This window comes from Bubalus kerabau, chromosome 1 (assembly GCF_029407905.1).
Source record: "Bubalus kerabau isolate K-KA32 ecotype Philippines breed swamp buffalo chromosome 1, PCC_UOA_SB_1v2, whole genome shotgun sequence".
Lineage (NCBI taxonomy): Eukaryota > Metazoa > Chordata > Mammalia > Artiodactyla > Bovidae > Bubalus > Bubalus kerabau.
The window spans coordinates 34,195,286-34,214,994 of record NC_073624.1 but is presented as its reverse complement, the minus strand read 5'-3'; the positions used below and the strand labels follow the sequence as shown (position 1 = coordinate 34,214,994).

The following is a 19,709-nucleotide window of genomic DNA, read 5'->3' as shown; positions in this document are numbered from 1 at the left end:
AAGAGTCGGACACGACTGAGCGACTGAACTGAACTGATGTACACACAAGTAAAGATTTTAAAAAATAACAAATATGAGGAAGTAAGAAAATAGAGGAGTATATGTTACTAAGTTCTTGTAATAATAGGCTGTAGTTCTGGATTCCCTTGATGAGCTGGTAAGACAGCTGTCCTTTTTACCTTCTGATTTGTTTTGCTGGTCCTCCACCCTTAAGACTTTCCTCTTAAGCTCCTGTTTAGTGAACGCCGTGTTGAGTACTTCCTCCATATGGACTTGGTGGTGGATTAGCCACTAAGTCTTGTCCCACACTTTGACCTCATGGACTATAGCCCACCAGGTTCCTCTGTCCTGGGATTTTCCAGGCAAGAATAATAGTAGAGTGGGTTGCCATTTCTTTCTCCAGGAGATCTTACCGACTAGGGATTGAACTTGGGTCTCCTGCATTGCAGGTGGATTCTTTACAGACTGAGCCACCAGGGAAGCTCTCACACTGACATAATGGTCTGATTTTAATTTCCCCATGCCGTGCTGTGCTTCATCGCTCAGTTGTGTCCTACTCTTTATGACCCCCGTGGACTGTAGCCTACCAGGCTCCTCTGTCCTTGGGGATTCTCCAGGCAAGAATACTGGAGTGGGTTGCCATGCCCTCCTCCAGGGGATCTTCCTGACCCAGGGATCGGCAGAGCTAGTCAAACAGAACGGCGGGCGAGCCCTTGTTCCCAGGTGTAATCTATCAACTTACCTGGGCCTATCCTATTTTCTCCCCTTTCGTGTCAGGGATAGTTGTCTTTTTCCCCCTGCATGGTTAATCTTCCCATTGCTTAGCTGACGTTAAATTTTATCTTTATTCACATTTTTGATCTTTATATTTGAATTATTTCTCATTTGTTTTTAGGTGAAATTTGGTAATACTACCTTTAAAACAGATGTGTATCTCAAATCCCTCAACCCTCAGTGGAACTCAGAGTGGTTTAAATTTGAGGTAAGTTTTTAAATGTCAGCATTTTTTGTGTGTGTATTTTTGATATGACCCTTTTTTCTCCCCTCCCCAGGAATGATTGCACTACCTTTTATTTCAGGTATTGTAGTTTTTGTACACCAGGAAAAAATTTCCTATGTGTGTGCTCAGTCACTCAATTGTGTCTCTTTTCGGCCCCATTGGCCTCTGCCCATGGGATTCTCCAGGTAAGATTACTGCAATGGGTTGCATCTTCCAGGGCATCTTCTCAACCCAGGGATCAAACCTGCATCTCCTGCATTGGCAGGCATATTCTTTACCACTAGTGCCAGCTGGGAAGCCCTGCTGCTGCTAAGTCGCTTCAGTCATGTCCAACTCTGCGACCCCAGAGATGGCAGCCCCCCAGGCTCCCCCGTCCCTGGGATTCTCCAGGCAAGAACACTGGAGTGGGTTGCCATTTCCTTCAATGCATGAAAGTGAAAAGTGAAAGTGAAGTCGCTCAGTCGTGTCCGACTCTTAGCGACCCCATGGACTGCAGCCTACCAGGTTCCTCCGTCCATGGGATTTTCCAGGCAAGAGTACTGGAGTGGGGTGCCATTGATTTCTCCGTGGGAAGCCCTAGGAATATTGAATTTTCAAAAAAATTATGTTACAGTTTAGAAAAATGGTGTATGAATAGGAGAGCCCAGATTAAAAAGGTATTATATTATTATGTAATAATTTTCCTCTGGATTTTAGCATATACCTGAAATCACGTATGCACTGTGTATAGATTAAAAGTTTTTGAATTTTGTAAAAATATGTCATAAATATTACCATTTTAACCATTTTTAAGTGTACAATACAACAGCATTAATTGCATTTACCTGCATACAATGATACACAAGCATCACCACTATTTCCAAAACTTTTTGGTCACTTCAGAGAAACCACTCATTCAGCACCAACTCCCTATGCCCTCCTCTCCCCTGCCCCTTGTAGCCTCTCATCTACTCTCTGTCTCTGAAGTTGCCTATATAAGTATTTCATGTAAGTGGAATCATAAGTATTTGTCCTCTTGTGTGTGGCTTCTTTCACTTAACATGATGTTTTCAGGGTTCATCTGTGTTGTGCAGTGTGTATCCAAATTTCATTTCTTTTTATGGCAGAATAATATTTCATCTTATGAACATACCATATTTTGTTTATTCTCTTTATCTGTTATTGAACACTTGGATTTGTTTCTGCCTTTTGGCTGTTGTGACTAATGCCACACCAGTGAACACTGGTATAAAAGGATCTGTTTGAATCTTTGTTTTCAGTTCTTTTGGATATATACCTAGAAGAGGAGTGGGTGAGTCATATGGTAATTTCTGTGTTTAGCTTTTTAAAGAACTGCCAAACTTTTCCACAGTGGTTGCACCATTTCCCACCAGCATGTCTTGAGAGTTTCAGTTTTTCCATAGTCTTGTCCATATTTATTTATTTTAAAAATGTAAGTCATCCTAATAGGATAATTTAATTACATAAATTATCCTATAAATTATATACATTATTATATAATTTTTTTTTTTTTTTTTTTTTTTTTTATAATTGGTTAATGTCCTTTATTTTTTTTTTTTTTTTTTTTTTTTCCTTTTTTTTTTTTTTTTCTTCTTTTATTTATTTATTTTTTTTTAATTTTATTTTATTTTTAAACTTTACATAACTGTATTAGATTTGCCAAATATCAAAATGAATCCGCCACAGGTTTACATGTGTTCCCCATCCTGAACCCTCCTCCCTCCTCCCTCCCCATTCCATCCCTCTGGGTCGTCCCAGTGCACCAGCCCCAAACATCCAGTATCGTGCATCGAACCTGGACTGGCAACTCATTTCATACATGATATTTTACATGTTTCAATGCCATTCTCCCAAATCTTCCCACCCTCTCCCTCTCCCACAGAGTCCATAAGACTGTTCTATACATCAGTGTCTCTTTTGCTGTCTCGTACACAGGGTTATTGTTACCATCTTTCTAAATTCCATATATATGCGTTAGTATACTGTATTGGTGTTTTTCTTTCTGGCTTACTTCACTCTGTATAATAGGCTCCAGTTTCATCCACCTCATTAGAACTGATTCAAATGTATTCTTTTTAATGGCTGAATAATACTCCATTGTGTATATGTACCACAGCTTTCTTATCCATTCATCTGCTGATGGACATCTAGGTTGCTTCCATGTCCTGGCTATTATAAACAGTGCTGCGATGAACATTGGGGTACTCGTGTCTCTTTCCCTTCTGGTTTTCTCAGTGTGTATGCCCAGCAGTGGGATTGCTGGATCATAAGGCATGTCTATTTCCAGTTTTTTAAGGAATCTCCACACTGTTCTCCATAGTGGCTGTACTAGTTTGCATTCCCACCAACAGTGTAAGAGGGTTCCCTTTTCTCCACACCCTCTCCAGCATTTATTACTTGTAGACTTTTGGATTGCAGCCATTCTGACTGGTGTGAAATGGTATCTCATAGTGGTTTTGATTTGCATTTCTCTGATAATGAGTGATGTTGAGCATCTTTTCATGTGTTTGTTAGCCATCTGTATGTCTTCTTTGGAGAAATGTCTATTTAGTTCTTTGGCCCATTTTTTGATTGGGTCATTTATTTTTCTGGAGTTGAGCTGTAGGAGTTGCTTGTATATTCTGGAGATTAGTTGTTTGTCAGTTGCTTCATTTGCTATTATCTTCTCCCATTCTGAAGGCTGTCTTTTCACCTTGCTAATAGTTTCCTTTGATGTGCAGAAGCTTTTAAGGTTAATTAGGTCCCATTTGTTTATTTTTGCTTTTATTTCCAATATTCTGGGAGGTGGGTCATAGAGGATCCTGCTGTGATGTATGTCAGAGAGTGTTTTGCCTATGTTCTCCTCTAGGAGTTTTATAGTTTCTGGTCTTACGTTTAGATCTTTAATCCATTTTGAGTTTATTTTTGTGTATGGTGTTAGAAAGTGTTCTAGTTTCATTCTTTTACAAGTGGTTGACCAGAGTTCCCAGCACCACTTGTTAAAGAGATTGTCTTTAATCCATTGTATATTCTTGCCTCCTTTGTCGAAGATAAGGTGTCCATATGTGCGTGGATTTATCTCTGGGCTTTCTATTTTGTTCCATTGATCTATATTTCTGTCTTTGTGCCAGTACCATACTGTCTTGATAACTGTGGCTTTGTAGTAGAGCCTGAAGTCAGGTAGGTTGATTCCTCCTGTTCCATTCTTCTTTCTCAAGATCGCTTTGGCTATTCGAGGTTTTTTGTTTTTCCATACAAATTGTGAAATTATTTGTTCTAGCTCTGTGAAGAATGCTGTTGGTAGCTTGATAGGGATTGCATTGAATCTATAGATTGCTTTGGGTAGTATACTCATTTTCACTACATTGATTCTTCCAATCCATGAACATGGTATATTTCTCCATCTGTTAGTGTCCTCTTTGATTTCTTTCACCAGTGTTTTATAGTTTTCTATATATAGGTCTTTAGTTTCTGAATGGATACAAAAACAAGACCCCTGCATATGTTGTCTACAAGAGACCCACCTCAAAACAGGGGACACATACAGACTGAAAGTGAAGGGCTGGAAAAAGATTTTCCATGCGAATAGGGACCAAAAGAAAGCAGGAGTAGCAATACTCATATCAGATAAAATAGACTTTAAAACAAAGACTGTGAAAAGAGACAAAGATGGTCACTACATAATGATCAAAGGATCAATCCAAGAAGAAGATATAACAATTATAAATATATATGCACCCAACACGGGAGCACCGCAGTATGTAAGACAAATGCTAACAAGTATGAAAGAAGAAATTAACAATAACACAATAATAGTGGGAGACTTTAATACCCCACTCACACCTATGGATAGATCAACTAAACAGAAAATTAACAAGGAAACACAAACTTTAAACGATACAATAGACCAGTTAGACCTAATTGATATCTATAGGACATTTCATCCCAAAACAATGAATTTCACCTTCTTCTCAAGCGCACATGGAACCTTCTCCAGGATAGATCACATCCTGGGCCATAAAGCTAGCCTTGGTAAATTCAAAAAAATAGAAATCATTCCAAGCATCTTTTCTGACCACAATGCAGTAAGATTAGATCTCAATTACAGGAGAAAAACTATTAAAAAATCCAACATATGGAGGCTGAACAACACGCTGCTGAATAACCAACAAATCACAGAAGAAATCAAAAAAGAAATCAAAATTTGCATAGAAACGAATGAAAATGAAAACACAACAACCCAAAACCTGTGGGACACGGTAAAAGCAGTCCTAAGGGGAAAGTTCATAGCAATACAGGCACACCTCAAGAAACAAGAAAAAAGTCAAATAAATAACCTAACTCTACACCTAAAGCAACTAGAAAAGGAAGAAATGAAGAACCCCAGGGTTAGTAGAAGGAAAGAAATCTTAAAAATTAGAGCAGAAATAAATGCAAAAGAAACAAAAGAGACCATAGCAAAAATCAACAAAACCAAAAGCTGGTTCTTTGAAAGGATAAATAAAATTGACAAACCATTAGCCAGACTCATCAAGAAACAAAGGGAGAAAAATCAAATCAATAAAATTAGAAATGAAAATGGAGAGATCACAACAGACAACACAGAAATACAAAGGATCATAAGAGACTACTATCAACAATTATATGCCAATAAAATGGACAACGAGGAAGAAATGGACAAATTCTTAGAAAAGTACAACTTTCCAAAACTCGATCAGGAAGAAATAGAAAATCTTAACAGACCCATCACAAGCACGGAAATTGAAACTGTAATAAAAAATCTTCCAGCAAACAAAAGCCCAGGTCCAGACGGCTTCACAGCTGAATTCTACCAAAAATTTAGAGAAGAGCTAACACCTATCCTGCTCAAACTCTTCCAGAAAATTGCAGAGGATGGTAAACTTCCAAACTCATTCTATGAGGCCACCATCACCCTAATACCAAAACCTGACAAAGATCCCACAAAAAAAGAAAACTACAGGCCAATATCACTGATGAACATAGATGCAAAAATCCTTAACAAAATTCTAGCAATCAGAATCCAACAACACATTAAAAAGATCATACACCATGACCAAGTGGGCTTTATCCCAGGGATGCAAGGATTCTTCAATATCCGCAAATCAATCAATGTAATACACCACATTAACAAATTGAAAAATAAAAACCATATGATTATCTCAATAGATGCAGAGAAAGCCTTTGACAAAATTCAACATCCATTCATGATAAAAACTCTCCAGAAAGCAGGAATAGAAGGAACCTACCTCAACATAATCAAAGCTATATATGACAAACCCACAGCAAACATTATCCTCAATGGTGAAAAATTGAAAGCATTTCCTCTAAAGTCAGGAACAAGACAAGGGTGCCCACTTTCACCATTACTATTCAACATAGTTTTGGAAGTTTTGGCCACAGCAATCAGAGCAGAAAAAGAAATAAAAGGAATCCAAATTGGAAAAGAAGAAGTAAAGCTCTCACTGTTTGCAGATGACATGATCCTCTACATAGAAAACCCTAAAGACTCCACCAGAAAATTACTAGAACTAATCAATGACTATAGTAAAGTTGCAGGATATAAAATCAACACACAGAAATCCCTTGCATTCCTATACACTAATAATGAGAAAACAGAAAGAGAAATTAAGGAAACAATTCCATTCACCATTGCAACGGAAAGAATAAAATACTTGGGTATATACATTATTATATAATTTTAATGTGCGTTTTTATTATGAATGAGATGAGTTTTATTTCTTATGGCTAAGGCTCATCTGCATTTTTTTACGGTGAACTGTTTCGTATTTTAGCCACCAAAGGAAGATATTTAGATTTTTGAGGTAGACTTCACCAGACTTGATGACCATTTTAATACAAAGAATGTAAATGTGAGGTGGTATCTCATTGGTTTTCTTTTGCATTTCTCTGATGACTAGTCTCTCTACGTTTACTTAGAGATAAATCTGTGTGATTTTTTTTTTCCCAGAGATAAGTAATCTTCTACATTATGCATATATTTATGGTAATGAAGATTTTTATCATAAGATTTTTATTATATTTTTATTATAAGATTTAACTTTTAAAGTATCCTTTTTTAGGTGGATGATGAAGATTTACAAGATGAACCTCTCCAGATCACAGTTCTTGACCACGATACATATAGTGCAAATGATGCCATTGGTAAAGTGTACATTGACATTGATCCTTTACTCTACAGTGAGGCTGCAACTGTCATCTCAGGATGGTTTCCAATTTATGATACCATTCACGGTAAGCAGTACATTTTAAGAAAATAAGTCACAATGTCTTTTAAAAAATTAAATCTTCAAAATTATTTTTGGTCGTGCCGGGTCTTTGTTGCTGCATGGGCTTTTCTCTAGTTGAGATAAGCGAGGGCTTCTCTGTTGTTATGGAGCATGGGCTCCAGGTGCCCGGGCTTCAGTGGTTGTGGCTCATGGGTTCCAGAGCTCAGGCTCAGCAGCTGTGGAGCATGGACTTGCCCTGGGTGTCATATGGGGTCTTCTTGGACCAGGGATTTGAACCCATGTCCCCATTGGCAGGCCTATACTTAATCACTGGACCACCAGGGAAGTCCTCACAATCTTTTAATTTATCTTAAAGACTTTTTTTTTTTTTAATTTTATTTTATTTTTAAACTTTACAATATTGTATTAGTTTTGCCAAATATCAAAATGAATCCGCCACAGGTATACACATATGTTCCCCATCCTGAACCCTCCTCCCTCCTGCCTCCCCATACCATCCCTCTGGGCTGTCCCAGTGCACCAGCCCCAAGCATCCAGTTTCGTGGATCGAACCTGGACTGGCAATTCGTTTCATACAAGATATTATACATGTTTCAATGCCATTCTCCCAAATTTTCCCACCCTTTCCCTCTCCAACAGAGTCCATAAGACTGTTCTATACATCAGTGTCTCTTTTGCTGTCTCGTACACAGGGTTATTGTTACCATCTTTCTAAATTCCATATATATGCGCTAGTATACTGTATTGGTGTTTTTCTTTCTGGCTTACTTCAGTCTGTATAATAGGCTCCAGTTTCATCCACCTCATTAGAACTGATTCAAATGTATTCTTTTTAATAACTGAGTAATACAACATTGTGTATATGTACCACAGCTTTCTTATCCATTCATCTGCTGATGGACATCTAGGTTGCTTCCATGTCCTGGCTATTATAAACAGTGCTGCGATGAACATTGGGGTACACGTGTCTCTTTCCCTTCTGGTTTCCTCAGTGTGTATGCCCAGCAGTGGGATTGCTGGTTCATAAGGCAGTTCTATTTCCAGTCTTTTAAGGAATCTCCACACTGTTCTCCATAGTGGCTGTACTAGTTTGCATTCCCACCAACAGTGTAAGAGGGTTCCCTTTTCTCCACACCCTCACCAGCATTTATTGCTTGTAGACTTTTGGATCGCAGCCATTCTGACTGGCGTGAAAAGGTACCTCATAGACAAAGGAGGCAAGAATATACAATGGATTAAAGACAATCTCTTTAACAAGTGGTGCTGGGAAATCTGGTCAACCACTTGTAAAAGAATGAAACTAGAACACTTTCTAACACCATACACAAAAATAAACTCAAAATGGATTAAAGATCTAAACATAAGACCAGAAACTATAAAACTCCTAGAGGAGAACATAGGCAAAACACTCTCCGACATACATCACAGCAGGATCCTCTATGACCCACCTCCCAGAATATTGGAAATAAAAGCAAAAATAAACATATGGGACCTAATTAACCTTAAAAGCTTCTGCACATCAAAGGAAACTATTAGCAAGGTGAAAAGGCAGCCTTCAGAATGGGAGAAAATAATAGTAAATGAAGCAACTGACAAACAACTAATCTCAAAAATATACAAGCAACTCCTGCACCTCAACTCCAGAAAAATAAATGACCCAATCAAAAAATGGGCCAAAGAACTAAATAGATATTTCTCCAAAGAAGACATCCAAATGGCTAACAAACACATGAAAAGATGCTCAACATCACTCATTATCAGAGAAATGCAAATCAAAACCACTATGAGGTATCTTAAAGACTTTTGTGCTAAATTTGTTTTTTTTTAAAATATGGCTTTTGTTTTAATAGACATGTGGTAGTATGTATTGTTGGTAGAATTGTAACTTTTCTGACCATAATTTGGAATAATGCTTGCTGAATTTGTGCAATAAAATAAGCAAATACATCATTTGAAAATCATCTAATATTAGTACTCTGTTTCTAAAACATACTTTAAAATGAATGATTTTGAAACTTTGTAAAAATTCTTGAAAGGAAGAAAAGTGTTCAAAGGCTTTTTGTTACCTAAAGTAAAGTTCTCAAAGTATGGTCTAGGGACATCTGTGTGTCCCTGAGATACTTTCACAGGCCCTGAGAAGTGAGATGAGAACCGTTTTCGGCATGATACTTATATGTATGTCATTTGCCATTTTTAGTCTCATTTTCTTACGAGGGTACAATGGAGCTTTCTAGAGGTATCTTAGATAGCATATTCAAAAGCAGAGACATTACTTTGCCAACAAAGGTCCGTCTAGTCAAGGCTATGGTTTTTCCTGTGGTCATGTATGGATGTGAGAGTTGGACTATGAAGAAGGCTGAGCGCCGAAGAATTGATGCTTTTGAACTGTGGTGTTGGAGAAGACTCTTGAGAGTCCCTTGGACTGCAAGGAGATCCAACCAGTCCATTCTGAAGGAAATCAGCCCTGGGATTTCTTTGGAAGGAATGATGCTAAAGCTGAAACTCCAGTACTTTGGCCACCTCATGCGAAGAGTTGGCTCATTGGAAAAGACTGTGATGCTGGGAGGGATTGGGGGCAAGAGGAGAAGGGGACAACAGAGGATGAGATGGCTGGATGGCATCACTGACTCGATGGACGTGAGTCTGAGTGAACTCCGGGAGTTGGTGATGGACAGGGAGGCCTGGCATGCTGCGATTCATGGGGTCGCAAAGAGTCGGACATGACTGAGCGACTGATCTGATCTGATCTGATCTGATGATAATATCATGTTACCACACACTGAATGTAGAGCAGAAATGAGAATCTAAATATTTCATTAAGTTACGCACTATAAAGTTCGAAAAAATGTAATGCCACTCTTATCATTAAACATTTTTTTGTTTTTCAAAGTATAGTTATTTTTATAAAAATGTTTATTTTGACATAAATAGATTTCCTGTTAGTTTAAATGAAGTAATAAGTAAATATTTTTCTGAATTCTCAGTTTAAATTTGTAACATGGTAAATATTGAAGATAGGTTTTGACCCACATAGACAAAGACTCTTTGAGATCCTCAATAGTTTTTGAGATTAGAGGGGCCCAGTGATCAAAAAGTTGAGAACCACTAACCTAAAAATAATGTCATCTCTTTAAAAGGGCAGATGGACTCATAAGAAACTGGCAGATACTTCTGCCTACAGTCTTGCACTTTTCTGCATGTTTTACATTTTTGACCTGGCAATTCCATCGATAGTAGTTTATTATAAGAAGTAAGATATTTGATGAGATTTGTGTGTATTGTGACATTATTCATATTCTGTATTTTTACTGATACTTAAAATGGTAAAATAAGTTGGGAACAGTATTTACTTAGAGCATCTGTAGAATAAAAATAATTAGGAAACAAGGTTAGCATTGCTATTTATGATCGATACATTATTTTAAAATCATTAATTGGCATTTATTTGCTGATTATTTAATTATACTTTATTTTCTAAAGGTAGAAACTTGATTTTCCTTTTGAAATTACAGGTATTCGTGGGGAAATCAATGTAGTTGTCAAAGTAGACCTCTTCAATGATTTAAATCGATTCAGGCAGTCATCATGTGGAGTCAAATTCTTTTGCAGTAAGTAAATATATTTTATTACTCATTTGACAGGAAATTTAATGCATTTATTAATAAATGTGAGAAATTTTGTTAATTTATACATATTTATATTAATAAATATGAAAATGTATTAATAAATACGTTAAATGTGAGAAATCAAATTAATATTTCAGAAGGCTGACAGAAAACCTATTATACTTTGGTCTTAATGTCAAAGAGAAAATTGCTAGTTTTTCAAAACTAATTGCTGTAGTTCTGGAAACTTATCTGATTTTAAAGTAGATGATAGCCAATTTTCACAAGTTCATAGAAAGTTTTTTCTAGAAAAATCCAGTAGGGCATGTCTGTGCGTGTGGTTGTCATGACGATGTCCCTGTGGCCTACAGGGAGGCTGCCTTTGGCTGTTCCTGCCTTCCCTGACTTCTCTAGTCTCTATGCCAGCCTCCGCCCAGCCCACAGAGCATGATGAGAAGGAATCACATTAGTTACTGCGGGTTACAGTACTTAACACCAGTAGACAGAGTAACAGGTGAAGATTTTTGAATCTTTTTCAGAATTTTAAAAGAAGAATCCATATGTTAATGAGAGAATATTTACTTAAACCTTATGTTCAGTGATATTGGGTTTGAGGTGGAGAATTGATTGGTAAAGCACTACATAAGAAATATTTAAGAATGACTGGAAACAAGATTGAAGATAAAGGTGAAAAGTTTTTTCCTGCAGTGCAACAAATTAATTCAGCCTTAGAGAAATTAGATATGGGAATGCAAAGTGTGCTAGCATTTGGTACAGTCTTAACTCAAAACACAATAATTAAGGGAATAAACCCAAACTGATATATAGAGAATGAGCCCACAGTTCATCCAGGCTACATGTTGAAAGAAAATCAGTGCATTCTTAAACTAGGTGTGAGCCCATGTGTAATATAAAACATTGTGATATAAAACAGCTGATATACTGTATTTGAACGTAGCGTACGCTATCTTGATGTCAGTGGTCAGAGACAACACGAGGGGAGAGAACTTGTTGCACTTTCTCAATCAATGAAGACAAATCCCATTAATATCTACATTTGGGAAACATACTGGATGAGGCTACATGTGTGGAATATTCAGACCTAATTCAAATAGGTTGTTCAAAATCAGACAATATAGATGTGGAACCATTTGTGGTGGATGGACATGTATATCTTGCAGAAGTCTGACATGGCTTTAAAAAGCAGAATTATTTAAAAAGCATAATTACAGGACACTAACTTATAGAGAAGATTGCAAGCTACTCATCTGGTTTGAGCTTTACTCTTGTACCAGTAGTCAACAAAATCTTAAAATAATTTTCACATATTTGTCTTATTTTATAAAAATTAATATTTTATTGCCTATTACATTTTTTTCATAAATTAGAACAAGTTATTTTTGTCAAATGTGTAAAAGATCTGACTATAATTAAGCTTTGACTAACTGTCACAAAAAAGAAAAATCCAGTGGCATTTTATGCTGGTATAGGATGCTAAAAGATAGGAGTGGAGTACCGTGGTACTATCCAGAACGACATAAGCATCTACAGGTATGGAGCCCTACAAATGCCATGAAATATGGGGTCGCAATTAAGCAGTTCTGGGCAATTCATAGCCAGCCTGAACTAACAAGGTTGAAAACTCCTAAATAATTGAGTTAGTTTCAAGGTACATGAATGGCCTGAAACTAATGACTCCACCACAAATGGCTCCATGTCAGTATTGTCTGATTTGGAACAGCCTATATGAATTAAGTGTAAATACGCCACACATATAACCTTATCAGATTTGTTTCCCAGATGTTGATATTAATGGCATTTTTTTATTGGTTGAGAAAGTGTGAATTCTTGAATTCTCCCCTTTTTGATAAATCCAATGAGCTTTGTTGTTCTCAGTATTGAATGAGTATGTTAAGTAGTGTAGAGGCTACTGAACCAGTTGGCCATGGAGCCATGGATTATTAGGAACTACAAACCTGTAGGACTTCTCAGATTAAGTCAGAAAGGTAATGGTGTGATTTTTGAGGCTGCATTATGAGGTGTTTTTAAACTTTTTAAAAGGGCTTCCGGTAATTAGAGGTTTTTGGTATTCATTATCTGCTTTCTGATTTTTTGTATAATACCTACTTAGCTCAGTTGAATTTTGACTTTTTTTATATTTTGTATTGAATACTACTTAAGATGGTGTGTAGCTATTTTCTATATTATAAAAATAAAGTTTGTATCTACTATGCTTATATGAGAAAGGTGAGAAGCCTCATGAAAGAAAAATATTGTTTCTAAGAATAATCATTAGAATCAATAGATTGGAAGAATCAATTAGAATCAATTGATTCTTGATTATTCTAATATTATTCTAATATTATTAGAATAATAATATTCTAATATTATTCTAATCAAGAATCATTAGAATCAGTTGTTTGATTTGAAGTATTATTATGATTACACTGAGGTTATCACAGTCAAAGATGTTCTTGTAGTATGTATCCACAAGGTAAAAACTAGTTGTAGATTTTTAAAGGGTTGAATTTAACTTTGTGATAAACAGAGCATAATAAATAATTTTCTTTAACAGCAACATCCATTCCAAAGTGCTATAGAGCTGTAATAATTCATGGATTTGTAGAAGAACTTGTGGTCAATGAAGACCCAGAGTATCAATGGATTGATCGAATTCGCACGCCAAGGGCATCAAATGAGGCCAGACAGAGGCTCATTTCTTTAATGTCAGGTATTTGAAAAATAATAATAATAACTTCATGGCTGATTGACTTAATCCTCGAGAATTCTTCACTTCCTTTTGACATTTTACTAAAACTTTACAATGAAGACTGAATTGTAACTGACTGTTTCCCTATCCTTGGCCCCATTCTGCTAAACACATGTGCATTGTTGTCTTATAACAAGAAGAAATCTGAATCAGAAGCTTATGGTTCCTTTTTTCTAGGTGGTGAAAGGAAATTGCGCTTATGAAGTGGAATAGAGGGAAGTAGTTTTCCTCCTTTGAGTGTTTATTTGTATTCAGAGCTTAGGTGATCTCTCTGAGGCTTTCTGTTTGCGTGCGTGCTCAGTTACTTCAGTGGTGTCTGACTCTTTGCAAGCCCATGGGCTGCAGCCCACCAGACTCCTCTGTCCATAGCATTATCCTGGCAAGAATAGTGGACTAGGTTGCCATGCCCTCCTCCAAGGACTCTTCCAACCCAGGGATTGAACCCACGTCTCCTACGTAATAGATAATTTTTCCTGTATTGTGGGCAGATTCTTTACTGCTGAGCCACCAGGAAAGCCCCTAGGCTTTTTGTTTAAATGTCTTTTCATAGTCCTTCTCTGACAATTTATACCTCCTTTTATCCCCTACTCCCCTGCCACTCTTACTCCATTACTTTATTTTCCTTTGAAGAACTTATTTCCATCTAAAGTTTGTATTTATATGTATGTGTGTGTGACTGCGTATGCACACACACACACGCACATACGTTCATTCTCTCATATATATCAGATAATAAACACAAATGTGTTTATAATAAATTTGCATATTTAAATAGAAATATAGATATATTTATAGTTACTAATATATTATTAACTCTATTAAACATGTACTTAATATTTATAAATTTTTAATATAATTGATGAAATTTTAAATATTTATAAATATTTAATGTTTGAATGCATATGCATGTTATATTTAATGTTACTGTTAATATATTAATTTAATTAAATGTTTTTGTTTTTAGTCTACATATTAAGAAATCATATATAATTTATTATATTTATTTATAACATATTAGAGTATATTATGTGCTGTATATTCTATGTATTTTATTTATATTATATGTAATACTTGTTTACTTGTTTTTTATCTGTTTCTCCCCCTGTAAATCCCACTAGTTTTAGGGCTTTATCTTTCTTGTTCCCCTCTGTATCTCTAGCACAGAAGAAAAGAATGCCAGGCGCACAGTATACGGTGAGAAATTATTTAGTAAATGAATGCACGAATGAGTGAACCTTACTTAGCACATCTGTAAAATGTAGCTAATAAGATCTTACCTCCTTGACTATAGGAGTATGTACCAGGTAATCTTCTAGGTTCCCTTCAAGTTCTCAAAATCTGTGATTTTTCTGAACTCTTTCAAATCACCACCATACCCAGCTTTGTATTTTGAAACATACAGATAAAAAGCTGACTGAATTTTCTTCGCTTTTTTGTAGGTGAACTGCAGAGGAAGATTGGCTTAAAAGTTCTTGAAATGAGAGGAAATGCGGTTGTTGGGTACTTACAGTGTTTTGATCTGGAAGGCGAATCTGGGTTAGTGGTACGAGCCATAGGAACAGCGTGTACGCTGGATAAATTAAGTAGCCCAGCAGCATTCCTTCCTGCATGTAATTCCCCGTCCAAAGAAATGAAGGAGTAAGTATGAATTGATGAATTGTTCTTATGGAGCTTTTTATCTTTTGCTTAGATATTTTCATTTGATTTGAAACAGTAGAGTTGTTCAAAATACATTTTTTCCTGTGGCAATTTTACTTACAGAGATGACTATCACAATTTGAAACTTAGATCTTTCTAGTATTTTTTATACTGTCTTGTGAAATTCATATTAAATAATGTATAATTAAACTTGTTCTACATCTTTAGGCACTGTGTACCTAAAGCATAAAATGAACTTTTATGCATTGTGGGGAATTTTACTTGTTTTATGGGAAATGGTTAATACCCCATACCTCATAATCCAATTATGCATATTATTAGCAACATAGTATAGACAGCAGGGGAGAGACCTGTTCAGGGGTCTCAAACTTCAGTGTCTACAGAGGTCAAGCAATTTATATAAATAAAATAATTGGGTATAATTAAATGGTGAATACTGGGACTACATAGAGCACATGTTGGCAAACTTTTTCTGTAAAAGACCAAATAGTAAATAGATGGTAAATATTTCATGCACTGGACATATAGTTTTTATTTTTGTTTATCAAAAAAAATTTAAAAAAAGGAATTTGGTGATTTTGACCTTTAGGAAGTTTAGTTGATTTTGACCTTTAGGAAGTTTAGGAAGTTAGAATCTCACATTTTAAAAAAAAAAACTCCATCTGATCCAACAAAACATTTCTGTTGGCTTGATTTGGCTTATGTGTCATCGTTTGTGCTTAAGGCAGAGATTCTCAACATGGTGGTGGTGCTATCAAGAAGGAATACTTGAAATGAAAAGTTTCTGTTGTAATGTCTGGGGTAAGGTGGATGATTCTGTTGGAGACCAGAAATGCTGCCTGTTCTGCAGAGCAAGGGACAACTCTATACAACAAAGACTTGTTTTATACTAAAAATGCTGATAGTATTTCCACTGAGAGCCATTGCTCTAGAGATTCTTGTAGATCACAGGTCAAAAAACTTTTTTTGGTAAATGACCAGAATGGGAATAGCAAGGACTCAACTTTGCTGTTGTTGCAAGAAAGCAGCCAACAATAGTTTGCAAATGAATGGGTGTGTCTTGCGTTCCAATAAAACGTACTTATTTTTGAAAAATGGATGGCAAGATGGATTTGGTCTGTACTGTGTAGTGTGCTGACCTCTGACTTTCATCATCAGGGAGTCAGAGTTCTGTAGTAAAAAAACCCAAAATGTTTCCTAGTTCAGCAGTAAAGAGAGGTTGCCTAGAAAGCAATCACAATGTTTTTTCAAACAGTCTTTATAAAGGTGAAATTTTTCTCTTTGTCTCAACTTAACTCTCTTTAATTATTTCTTTCTGCTGACCTTTAGTTATTTGAATTAAATTTTAGTCACAAGAGGGAGGACAGTGTTGCGTATGCTACCTAATTTTATTTAGAAGTATTGATAAGTGTAATTGTTTTAAATAAATTGAGTGAATTTGCTTTATATTCCATTTAAAATATGTTTTAAAAAAGCTGTGAACTACCTTATGCTATAGATAAAGTCAGATGGCAGGTATAACCTTTTGGGGGATTGAGATTTTTTTCTTTCCATAGCAAATTTACTTGAAGACCTGGGTCCCTCCTCCTTCCGCCACCCTCCTGCTTTATCTGTACTGCCTGAAGGGGCCTGGCCTTTACGACTGTGATGTCTGAAGTTTTCCTCTTTTCACTAAATTACTTAGTGGAAAGAAAGCTGCAGTACCTGTTGTTGTCTTAAAATGATATATGGATAGTAGGGAAATACATTTTGCCTGCATTCAGGGAGAGTTCCATTTATAGTAAACCTGAGCTTGTCTAAGTTTTCTCTTTTTTCTAATTTTGTTGCAGCCATTTGCCTTAAATTTTCAGATATTCACACCATGACGAATTTAAGTGGCTTCATTAAGATTTTCTGATGGCATCTTATTACTTAAGTCACGTTATTTAAAAACAAAACAAAACAAAACACTTTCAACCAGCTTCTTTGTCTTTTTGATAAAGAATTAGTTTGGCTGCTAGTTTAAAATTGTTTTATGAGTCATCTGATTGTATTACTTTGCTATTTAATTTTAACTTTGTTGCTTCTAGACAAGAATTTGATAAAGGTAATTTGGATTATGTTCTTGTCTGAATGGATTTAATGTTAAGAAATACCACTGATATATTCTTGTAAGGCAACCTTTCATATAAGACCAATAAGAATCAGGGCTCCAAGAATACATTATGGTGATGCTCCTTCCACTATGCTTGGATTTTAATTTGATGTAATAATTTGAACATTTAACAGTGTTCATTTTATTTTGCTTTTATTAACCGTGTGTTCTACTCCATCAGTTTGTTTTCATTTTAGATGTTTAGTGTATTACAGAGTATAAATCTCTTTGGTGTTTCCTAGTTGAACTATCTTAATGGTAGAAAGTGCATTTAAATATGATTTATCAATTCCCTACTTTTTTTTAAAAAAGTACTTTTTAGGAGCTTTTAGTTATAGTTTCTCCTCTGTATGGCACTGATTCTTAGACTTTTTAACCATTAGTCTCTGGAGCAGAGAAAGAAAAAAACAAAACCTCACTTAGTTGCTTGTATAGAAATTGGTCACCCATGAGATATTTGATTTTTATCCATTAAACACTTAAAAATTTAAGTTAGCAACAAAAGCAGAAACATTTGTCCTACAGTAAAAAGCAGTGATATTTTCAGAAAGTAGATGGTCTGTAAAGGACCACTGTTGCCAATTAATGAGAACTCATGTTTGAATCTTGACAAACTGTGACTGTTGGGAATGTTTACTGGGAAATGGAAAAGGAAGAAAGGCCAGGAAAAGTTGGGCTCTTAAACTACTATTAATTTGAATTCTAAAAAATGGGAGCATGAGAGCTTTTCAGAGTATAGTCACTTATTTGTTTCTCCCCATTAGGAGAAGCATAAGGTAAGGAATTGCACAGTGAAATAATTGATTATATGAAGTCCAGGATTCTTAATTATATAATATGCCTTTTTTTTTCTCCTTTTTGACCATCCATTGAAACTGCTCTTTCAGCTAAATTTCTTTGTGAAAATTTTAAATGTCATAGATGAATGTATATCTGTGTATCTGGTCTAAATATGTATCTTTACATGTACATAGATGTGATCTGTTGCAAGATATAGTTGATATCCTACAAAGTTTCAGTTTAGAATTTAGTTGAAATAAATTCTGTTTAAGTTTAAATAATATTTTCTGTTTGAAAGTTACAGAAGAGTCATTTATATTGTTTAATGTTTTTATTTTTTTAAGAGCAGTGTTCCTTTGCTTTGTTTTGTTCCCATTGTAACCTGATTTTAAGGTAGATATTTGGTGTGCAGAAATATGGATGATTGGATATACATATATATACATTCTATTCACTCATTTATCTTTATGCTGTCATTTTTCATATTCTTATGTACCCCGGTCTTGATATTCTAGACAGAAACAGTTCTGTTATTAAACTTTCTTTATAGAAAAATATAATTAATTATATTAGCAATTATTCATATCTCAGTTTCAAAGTCCATGTAAGAACTTCATATTTGACTTTTCATTTTTATGGGTATTTTCTTCCTGAAATACTGTTCAGTAAGCTCAGTGATGATCAAAATAATAACAGGCATTTTAAAGTAACTGAAAATCCAAATCATAGTCTTTTTCTTATTTAATCCCACTGACAGTTCTGCTTGCTGTTTCTCTATTCACAGTCATAATTTATTAATCTGATTCCTAACAAATTAATATCTAGCTCTTCTTTTTTATAACAACTTGTTTTGTGCATGCTAGGGATTAAAAAAATAATTCCTCTCCCCTAACTAAAGCTCGTTTGAAACTGTTTTAACATAACTTTGCTATCTGTTGTATGTATTGTTTTCTTTTCTTCCACTTTGACCACAAACTCCCTCAGGTCTCCGCTGGTTCATCCTCCAAGCCATGGATGCCGCTCGACTCACAACAGCCCAATTCACACTGCTACTGGCTCACGACTTACTCAGAACTTCTCTGTGTCTGTTCCCACTCTCATCTATACTGGTACGAGACTGCTCAGACTCCAGAGCTGGGGAAGCAGGCCACGGGCAGAGTGGCTGCAGAGGGCAGGCAGGCAGGTAGCGTAGGCAGGCCCCGCTAGTCTTTGCTTCCTCCTCTTCTCACTCCTAGTCCAGCGGCAGTGAAGAATCCTGTGTTTAGCCGCCGCAGAGGCTCTAACTACATGGAAGTGAAAATGTTCTTCCAACTTCCAAAGTCTCTTCCATAGATCCTCTAAGAACCCTATCTGGTGTGTGTGTGTGTGTTTGTGTGTGTGTGTGTGTGTGTGTATATATATATATATATATATATACACACACACACACATATATATACACATACATATAGATACTGTGAGTTTTGGGAGAATCTTCCAGTATGTATTTTTGCCATTATTTCTGCATTAGAAA

The 19,709-nt window shown here is 35.8% G+C and overlaps 1 protein-coding gene across 11 annotated transcripts in view; it reads left to right on the top strand.

Moving 5' to 3' along the window:
• Window positions 1-19,709, top strand: part of C2CD5 (C2 calcium dependent domain containing 5) — a 96,540-nt gene that overhangs the window by 10,885 nt on the left and 65,946 nt on the right. For 10 of the 11 annotated variants that reach the window (XM_055571842.1, XM_055571833.1, XM_055571825.1 and 7 more), the window contains exons 3-7: window positions 896-982; window positions 7,081-7,252; window positions 10,761-10,856; window positions 13,429-13,584; window positions 15,063-15,261. In XM_055571842.1, the coding sequence (XP_055427817.1) occupies window positions 896-982; window positions 7,081-7,252; window positions 10,761-10,856; window positions 13,429-13,584; window positions 15,063-15,261 (710 nt within the window). Of the gene's footprint in view, window positions 1-895; window positions 983-7,080; window positions 7,253-10,760; window positions 10,857-13,428; window positions 13,585-15,062; window positions 15,262-18,733; window positions 19,306-19,709 lie in introns of those variants that run through there. The other variant, XM_055571850.1, reaches the window with a different exon arrangement.